At 38.7% G+C, this 9,593-nt stretch overlaps 2 protein-coding genes across 4 annotated transcripts; one reads left to right on the top strand and one right to left on the bottom strand.

Moving 5' to 3' along the window:
* On the top strand, nucleotides 1-4,499 carry LOC125840622 (uncharacterized). 2 transcript variants are annotated; one of them, XM_049519589.1, is made up of 6 exons: nucleotides 1-550; nucleotides 2,692-2,842; nucleotides 2,961-3,245; nucleotides 3,329-3,500; nucleotides 3,834-3,912; nucleotides 3,996-4,499. In XM_049519589.1, the coding sequence occupies exons 1-6, from the start codon at nucleotides 21-23 to the stop codon at nucleotides 4,186-4,188; spliced, it is 1,410 nt and encodes a 469-aa protein (XP_049375546.1). In that variant the 5' UTR covers nucleotides 1-20; the 3' UTR covers nucleotides 4,189-4,499. The 2 variants fall into 2 exon arrangements, with proteins under 2 accessions (XP_049375546.1, XP_049375555.1); XM_049519598.1 differs by lacking the exon at nucleotides 1-550 and adding an exon at nucleotides 1,247-1,838.
* Nucleotides 4,500-4,595: 96 nt separating this feature from the next.
* On the bottom strand, nucleotides 4,596-9,566 carry LOC125840517 (dol-P-Man:Man(6)GlcNAc(2)-PP-Dol alpha-1,2-mannosyltransferase). 2 transcript variants are annotated; one of them, XM_049519491.1, is made up of 10 exons: nucleotides 9,194-9,566; nucleotides 8,495-8,582; nucleotides 8,212-8,371; nucleotides 7,724-7,941; nucleotides 7,091-7,386; nucleotides 6,414-6,528; nucleotides 6,196-6,334; nucleotides 5,276-5,472; nucleotides 5,076-5,165; nucleotides 4,596-4,993 (listed from the first exon to the last, which is right to left on the bottom strand). In XM_049519491.1, exons 1-10 carry the CDS (start codon nucleotides 9,466-9,468, stop codon nucleotides 4,862-4,864), a joined length of 1,710 nt encoding a protein of 569 aa, XP_049375448.1. In that variant the 5' UTR covers nucleotides 9,469-9,566; the 3' UTR covers nucleotides 4,596-4,861. The 2 variants fall into 2 exon arrangements, with proteins under 2 accessions (XP_049375448.1, XP_049375457.1); XM_049519500.1 differs by having other exon boundaries at nucleotides 8,212-8,366; nucleotides 8,490-8,582.
* Nucleotides 9,567-9,593: the final 27 nt, after the last annotated feature.

A 9,593-nucleotide genomic window follows, 5' to 3' on the forward strand; every position in this document is an offset into this window, starting at 1 on the left:
AATATTGATTCTGTTTATCAATGGCTTCAAAGTTCAATCCTCCCCAATATCTCCCATCAACTCCAAGAACCGAACTTTACTTTCCCCAAAACCCAAAAGCCTTCATTTCTCCTCCTACAACTCTCATTCCAGATCCAAAACTTGTTATTAATGGTGGGTCTACACTCTCTGGGCATGTCACTATTAATGGGTCCAAGAACTCAGCTTTACCTATTCTAGCAGCAACCCTTTGCTGTTCTGGATTTTCGAAGCTTAAAAATGTACCCTGTTTGTCGGATACTACAACAATGGCTTCAATTTTGGAGTCTTTGGGTGCTCGGGTTACGAGCTTTGGTGGAGATATTGTTGTTAATACAGATGGGATCGTGTCATTAGAGCCTGATTTGAGTGATATTGGAAAAATTAGAGGTGGGTTTTTCGTATTAGGGCCATTACTGGCTAGATTTGGTGAAGCTATTGTTGGGTTACCCGGTGGATGTGACATTGGGGCCCGACCCGTTGATCTTTATATTCATGGTCTCCGTGCTCTTGGTGCTACAGTTGAGTTGAGGTTAGTGAATTTTCTAATATTTCATTTTTCACATACTAATCAAAAGGAGAGATGTATATGTCTCGGTGAGGAGGCGTGAGAGGTTGACAATGATAGGCATTAGGAGAGGTAGAGAGGCACGTCGAAGAAGCTATCAAAGACTAATAGGAAAATTTCCGTACTTAAGAGTGATTAATCAACAAATTTTGCTCACAAAATAGTTTATTGTCTAGCATGAGCACTTGAGAAGCAAGCTAGGAATGTGTATCTTCACTCCTCCTAGCTTGAGGGGAGTGTTACTTGATATATTAGCTAGTTCACGACGAAGAATATTCATGATATTCGGAAAGATTTATCTAGTCCCAAAATGCAGAGTTAGTTATTTAACCAACACTGCTAAGTTCCTAAGTTAGATGGTTTAGAGGTGGTTAAACCTAATTAACCAATCCATCTTCTATCCCACATCAGATAATACACAAATTTTTTCATAACTTGTACATGTATTAGTTATACGGATTTCTAAATTGCAAAAAAAGAACTTTGCATTAGTTTTGTATTTTTGTACGTGAATAACTTACATTCTAACTATCAAACGTTGAGTAACTTATGTAGAAATTATTACATGAATAGTTACCAAATTATTGGTTACCAAAGGACCCTACATGAATTTGATGATGTCAGATTTGATGCAATAATGCACTGATCACATGAAAATAACATGTAAACCTGAAGATACTGTACACTGACAATAATTCATTGACATTCTCTTCAAACTTCAACTCCTCAATATCCCAGATTTTCTCTTTTTCTGCTTTAGTTCAATGGGTACATTTTGTTTCTGTTCATCAATGACTTCAAAGTTCAATGTTCCCCAAGTTCTTCCACCTTCAGACCCAAAATTTGTTGTTAATGGTGGGTCTACGCTCTCTGGCCATGTCACTGTTAGTGGCTCCAAGAACTCAGCTTTACCTATTCTTGCAGCAACCCTTTGCTGTTCTGGATCTTCCAACCTTAAAAATGTACCATGTTTATCTGATACTAGAACAATGACTTCAATCTTGGAGTCTTTGGGTGCTCAAGTTATGAGTTTTGGTGGAGACATGGTGGTTAATACAGATGGAATTGTGTCTGTAGAGCCTGATTTGAGTGATGTTGGAAAACTTAGAGGAGGGTTTTTCGTAATAGGGCCATTACTGGCTCGATTTGGTGAAGCTAGTGTTGGGTTTCCTGGTGGGTGTGACATTGGGGCCCGACCGGTTGATCTTTACATTCATGGTCTACGTGCTCTTGGTGCTACAGTTGAGTTGAGGTTAGTGAACTTCATTCGAGTGAATTTCTATTCCTTTTTCGCATACTACCTAAAAGTAGACTGTAGATGTCCCGGTGAGGAGGTGTGAGAGGTTGACAATGATGAGCATCAGGAGAGACACGGGCAAGTCGAAGAAGTAGTGGCGGAAGTGATTAGACATGAAATGACGCATCTTAAGTTTACCGAGGACATGACCTTATATATGAGGGTTTGGAGGTTGCGTATTAGGGTAGAAGGTTAATTGCTACTTGAAAGTTCTCTTGCTTTTATGCAGGATAAGATTAGTGATAGTACTTGGACCTTCTTTCTTACCAGTGGTATTAGTACTATTCTCGTAGTTTTGTTCTTCGATTTCGATTATCACTGTGTTTTTTTGTGCTTCGGTTATCGCATTATTTTGTAGTCATTACTATTTTTCCCTCTATGTTGTGTGCGTCTCCCATTTCACATCATTTCGTTGTTGTTACTTTTCTCATTTCGGTAGTCCCTTTTTTCACGTTGCTTGAAAATGTTTTATTTTAAGCTAAGGGTCTATTGGAAACTCTCTATCTCTCTACAAGGTAGGGGGTAAGGTCTGTGTACACTCTATCCTTCCTAGACCGCACTTGCGGGATTACACTGGCTATGTTGTTGTTGTTGTTTTGTTGTTACTAACAGGGGTAGCCGGGTAGGCGAATTTTGTGAATATCTTGTCTAAAAGTTTTAGCTTTAGACACACTTTTAGTTATATATATGATTACCAGTCTTGAGATGGTATTATGTCCATTGCTTCCAATTTTGGTTGAACCAATACTGATAGCAAGTGAGTTCATTCAATAAAATAAGTAGTTACTAACTTTGTGAGTCCACATAGGGATGGAAAAGTGAAAGCACATGTATCAAATGGTAAAGGTTTGACTGGTGCAAGCTTCCGACTTGGCTACCCCAGTGTAGGAGCTACAGAAACTCTTATGATGGCGGCGTGTATGGCTGAGGGAAAGACTGTAATCTCAAATGCAGCTCAAGTATGAAAGCGTACCGTCTTTTCAACTTCTATGATAGTTTCTTGAAGTGCCTATTTGATAAATCTACAATCTTAGTTACTAACCCTCAATAGTATGTACTTTGATATGTACCACATAGGAACCAGAGATTATTGACCTTGCTGGCTTCCTAACAAATTGCGGGGCAGTCGTGGAAGGAGCAGGAACAGACACACTCTATATTACTGGAAGGAGAAAGTTGTATGGTTCCGAGTATAGCATAATGCCAGACAGGATCGAAGTCGGCACCTATATGTTGGCTGCTGCAATTACTCGATCATGTATCTCAATTTCACCTGTGCCCCACAGCAATTTAACTTGTTTAGTAGACAAGCTTTCAGGGGCTGGTTGCAAAATATTACAGCTTAGTGATGACACTTTGGAGGTATACTTAAATGTAGCTAATCTCTTGCTTTTCTTCCATTTTGTGCACTGAGTTCTTATGGTTATTGTGGTTCACGAGACCAGCTTTCAGCAGTACCTCGGACGATTGGAGATGATTTGCGGGGGTTCAATATCAAAACAAATCCATTTCCAGGATTTCCGACAGATCTCCAGCAGCTGACAATGGCATTGCTATCAACATGCAAGGGTGTCAGCATCATTGAGGAATCTGTCTTTGAAAATCGTATGAGCCATGGTATGTGATAATCATAACGCCTGGCTACTTTTAGTTGTTTGTCTACATTCTAGTTTCTTTCCAAATCGACTTCATAGCTCATGTTGGACATTTAATAATCCATATTCTACGAATATGGATTATTAACTAACCATTCTCGTTACTCATTCCTAACGTACTACAAATTTTTAATAAGTTGAGATTCTAGAGGTCGGATCTTTCATGATCAACTTAGTCTCACATGATTGCTAAAGAATATCTGGTCAGAATGCCTATAGAACTGTTTGCTATTTTTTCAACAGATAATTGTATTCGATGTCTCTTTCAAAGGTTTCGTGATCTACTTTTGTGCAGTAACTGAGCTGCAGAAATTTGGAGCTAAGATTCAGGTCTGTGGAAACAGAGCAACTGTTTATGGGAAGGGAAAGGCAAGGTAAGTTTATAGTCCTTGCTTGATTTCCTGATGTTCTATACAAACGACATTGCGTATTGATGTTGTTGTGGATCTTTTGCTAGTCCACTCCGCGGTTCTCAGGTCAACACAACTGATTTGCGTGGGGGAATGTCATTGGTTTTGGCGGGTTTGGCTGCTGAAGGAATTACTGAAATCAGTGGAATCTCCCATATTGATAGGGGTTATGAAAGCTTGGAAATGAAACTTCACGGTCTCGGTGCCAACGTCATAAGGACAACAACATTCCCCGTGTAATCCCACCAGGTGGGGTCTGGAAAGGATAGTGTGTATAACTTCTGGGTTTACTCATATAGGACTTACAAGTAAACACGTGCTCCAAAAAATCAAAGAGCACGCTTGAAGAATAGCTGGGAATGTTGAAACTGTGAGATTATTCATCGCAATAGCAAGGTACTGCAACAGTGGCCAAATTTTGCAGCTTTAGACAAGGCTCATTTGTCGATTTCTGTAATTAGCTTAATTGTCACTATACATACTAATTCATAACTGCTTTGATTTGCCCAAACTGATTTGTATATGCTACAAAGGATACATGTGTTTAATTACTCAACTTTTTACAAGTTTGACTCTCTGCTTGTGCACACCCAAAGTTAAAGAGCATATATGGCAACTGAAACCAAATTAAATGACATATTTCCAATGATGCCAATAAGAGATTTCGACTATTTGCTTCCCAATCAAAATTTAAACATCCATCTGTGTAATCTACACCAACAAAAAAACAGTACAAAATCTGACTTCCAAAATTAATGGAAGATTCAATAACTTGCTTAATTCAACTTGCTATCCTCGAAAGTGTAGGCAGTATCAAACTACAAAAACTAAACTAGTCAAAATTAGCGTACTTCTATACCCGGGAGAGTTAAAAGTTGTTGGACAACAGAAAATTCAGCGTGTACATCTGCAATCACTTTTGTATTCTCCTAAGTAATCTGTATTGGCCAAAGACATTCTTCTGCTGCCATTGATTTGGAATAAAGAATGAACGATACAATGGAGGAGATAGTTCCCTGTCCAGATATGGAAGTACTGCAACAATCTGTAGGCAAAACACTCACAAGTTAATAACATGCAGCACAGGGAGGGAGAGAGAGATGAGCTTATGAGGTTGAGCCAAGTACCTCCCATGTGGTCATGTCACTCCCTCGCGTAGGATAAGGACGTTGAAGTTGCAGCTCTATCAGCAAAGTGCATTGCTCAGGATCCTTAAGCTATAACATTATTAGCAGAAGAAACTGAGTGTCATCTCATAGTTGAATACATTGCACACTAAAAATAAATGGACACTCTTTCTGGTTAAACATTACAGGAGAGTGCTTACATATTGCCTCTCTGATGCCTTGTTCTTATTATTGAAGTAAGATGGTGCTGCCGAGGTACCACCCAAGCTAGAATTGAACGGAATTGGGAGAAGGCCTGTGAATCCATCATCCAACCATCGAACTTGGCCCACATAATCAGGAATGAAGAAGGAAGAAGGGAACCGGTGCCACTCACTACCAACGCAAAGGACAGAACCTGAACCAACATGGAGAAGTTTAAAATATACACGGGGAAATGGATACTGCATGAAACTTTCAGAACATGAAAAGATGATGTTGCATCCAGCTTCATGCTAAGCAAAGCACCAGAAATGCACCCATCTAGCAAGAACAGAATAAATGGAGGAGCAAGAACATAGCGGTGGCTGTAAAATGGGGGGAAAATCACATACAGATGTCCTGAGGAAACTTTTAGCTCACATTTGAGAAAAAGCTCATAATATAGGGCATTAATATAAAGACCAGATAAATGGAGACCACATGATAACAGAAAATCAACGTCTCATATCTCGACATGGACACCTTTTTATTCCTTAATAAGTCCATGTCCATCTAGGTTCAAATAATTAAATCAGGTATTCACTTTCAAGTTTCAACCCCATGCATGAAAGGCACATCTTCGGTTCCAAAAAATCAGATTTACAAGAGAAATCGTTTCATCTTTTCGGTTATCCAGTATTGGCAAAAGTTACTGGATAAAAATACTCTTTACAACAAAGCTGAAGTTCAAAGAAAAAATTATATGGTCTTTTAATTCGACAAGTATCTTAATGCCGAGATCATACAATGCATGTCATCCTCTGAAAAAAGACTAATTCATGCATCAAGATTTATACACCATTCATCAGAGTTAAAAGTTCTGAAGATGAAAATTTAACAAGCACATATTCAACTTGTCATTAAATAGGCTAATCCTCACCTGGTCCAGCATCATCATGGTAGTCCAAATGCTTGTAAATCTCAATAGGAGCTGAATAACCATTAATAAGTGAAAATGTCCGAGCGTGGGAGACACAAAGAATCAAACCAAGAGCTAGAGGTCTGAGAATTTTCGCTATCTGCATAAGCAAAGCAAGTGAAAATCTATAGGCACTGTTATTGAAGCTTGTCAATTTCTCTGTGGACTTAGGAAATTACCTTAACCAGAGTGGATGAACCATTGGGATTGTACTTATCCCTGAACAGATCAGGAAAGCTATCAATCACAGCAGAAGCAGCAACACAGATAAGTGGATATATTGGGTACAGAAATCTGCACAGGCAGTAAACAATGAGTTGCTACATCAGATTTTATTTGCAATTCATGTTACTTTCAATCTCAGATGCAGTAAAACATAGCTTCATGTTTCTTGGATACAGAAATGACTTTGACCAAGGAGTCTTATCATGAGCCTTATCCAATCTGTTTTAGCAATGACACTAGCACCTTCCAGGCAATTATCATTTCGGGTAAAAAAAAAAAACTAATACATCAGATGTCAAGAACAGTTCCCAAAATTCAAACGATAATAGGTGGATTCCAGACAACGAGGAGAGACATACAAATTCCTGATGGGATCTAATTTCAGTATAGCACTGCAAAAAAAGAAATCTGAAGAAGACAATTATAGCTTCAATTTTACTAAATAAGGATTTTAGTAGAGCATGTTGACCAAATATCTTTCCAGCTAGCACACTTGTCATAGACGAGCCACTATAAAGGTCTTTTTGGGTTGAGCTCAGAAAATCAGGAGTTTCAGCATAATATTCAAGTAGACATATATATGATATCTATATATTGTCGTGACAAGAAGAAACACTCAAAGAGGATTAACCTTTCTTCTTTGTGTGGCTGTAAGGACATAAAGGCAATCCAGAGATAGACAGGTGAAACAACAACGAGCAACTCAGGAGCATACTTCTTCTTAGCAACGGGTAGTATAGCTAAGAACAGTAGAGCAAACACAAAACAGAGGTTGAAATTGTTAAAACCATTCCTCAAATAAAATGATGCCCCTTCAGTACCATAGAGATGACTTTCACCACCCCCTAAAACATTGTACACCAGCAAGTTGATAACAGAGGATGTCCACTTCTTATAGTAGTCGTAGTCAACAAGAACTGAGAGTACCTAGAACAATTTGTACACCAAGTTGAGTCATCAGGCAGCATGAATAGGTGGTCCAGGGAGGGAAAAAAGCATGTGAGCAGCAACTAAACGGGTAAAAAGCCTATTATGTTAAGTAATTTGAAATTTCAATGTACGACGACGGACTTGCATATTGAATTTTAGCAACATGAACATTTGGTAGATGATCTTTGTGCATTACGGTAAGCATGAATAACTCTATACATTGGAAATCCAATACTAAGTTTTTGTCCCCTTAAAAGGAACCTTCCCAAATTTTAAGCTTGAAACATGAAAACTCAACATAGCAGGAAACTTAATATGATATGATTGAACTTACCACAAGGACGATAGAAGTGACAACACCTGTAAGAAACACAGGTTTGAAGCTTTTAACCAGTGAGTAAATTGTCAGTGGAAGAAAAGCAAGGATCGAAAACGGCCAGCCCAGAATCACTCCAGTGGCAGCAACAGAAACTGCCATGGCAGGCTTATTAAATAGAAATAGTGCTGAAGAAAGAGACATGGCATACATTGAGAATGAACTTGGAAGGAAACCTGCGTAAAGGAAACGTAATAGACATTAGTATTATGAGAAAGTTGACACAGGGTATGACAAACAACATTAAGGAGTCACCCACACATATCTAGCTCACATAGTTTGAATGCAAAGAGAAAAACAGCTGAAATTTAAAAATCACTAAATTGTTTACCACCGGTAAATAAAAACCTCAAATATAGGTTACTGAAAGTAACACACTCATGCTTCATTAATTGTTTACCACCAACAAGGAAAAACCTCAAACATAGTCTAGTGAAAAAACATACTCGTGCTAGCAAAGAAACAACCACTTGCTAAGCATAGCATTGCGAGTGCATATGATGCAAGACGCTTTCCATATTTTCGGGAAAGGGCTACAACTAGAGCGGCATCACAGATGACAGACAGCCCTGCAAGAAAAATTCTCACAGCATAAAATACTCTCACCTGTCATGTTGAAAAATGGAGAAATTAGAGAATGAATAACTGAAAGAAGTAATGATGAGATTTTTATTTTATAGATCAGTGAGTAATGATGAGAAATATCTGGGGGAATAAAAACAACATCACCTTTTCCTCTCCAAACCACCAAGCAGCAGGCCAACCCACCAGTTTGTGAAGCAGAATATACAGATACGACCGCAGGGCAAACTGCGAACTGCAAAGACAAGTAACCGAACTTTGTAAAGTATTATCATAACAAACTGAGCTCTAGTTACAAAAAGGGAATCATACTAATATCATCAACCAGTCAACTGTGCTTCAATCCCAAACAAAATTCAGGTTGGCTATAAGATTCCTTCATAACCATTCCTCTCTATACGACCCTAAATTATTCCAATACCAGTTTGCTAATAAATATTTCATCTAATAAGGCCGGGTTCTCTAAATCACAAACATACCCCCCACACTGGCACACAAGTCTCTGACCAAATTAGAGGACCCTCGTCAAACATCCACCTAATGTATATGCAACAACAATGACTAAACCTTAACCTCAACTAGTTGATATCCTCTATATGAATCGTTGGCTGCCAAATCTCAAAATATATGTCCAGGAAGCTACAAGTAAAGTTCAGGATAGTTACATATTTAGATTGCAAATAAGGATGAGTGACTTAATACTGTATCAACTTTGTTTAATGGAGCAAAAAATTGATAATTTTAGGGGAAATTAAACCAAATCTTACACATCAGCTAAGAAAAATCATTCCAAACAACATTTGACAATGCTATCATTGTATAGTACAGAATTGAAGATGGTGAAACCTGTATTCCCAAGTTTGGAAACCAGACTTGTAAAGCAAGTAGTGAAGAGGCTCCCAGTAATTGAACACCTCGTCACAATCGTGAATAATATTTGACGTAGCGCTCATGTGCCTCAACATCCCTAGGCAAACCAACGGCAGAAGCCAACCTAGTCCTTTATCGACGCCTTCATTTTCACCGTCCGATCTCTCCGGCTTATCTACCTTTGTATACGCCGGAGATGACGCCGTCTCCGGAGGATCCGACGTCAAAGCTCGTCTCTGCCTCGTCGCCATAGCTATTTCACTGCTTAGCTTCCCTTTTTCTTCCGTGTTTCAATTTTGTATTTCTCCTCTACATTTGGCGGAGCGGTTTTTTTGCAATTGAAAGGACTTTTCGGTTGTTTTGAACCGGTTGGGGG

Source organism: Solanum verrucosum, unplaced genomic scaffold (genome assembly GCF_900185275.1).
Source record: "Solanum verrucosum unplaced genomic scaffold, falcon-dt-bn FXZP01000277.1, whole genome shotgun sequence".
NCBI lineage: Eukaryota > Viridiplantae > Streptophyta > Magnoliopsida > Solanales > Solanaceae > Solanum > Solanum verrucosum.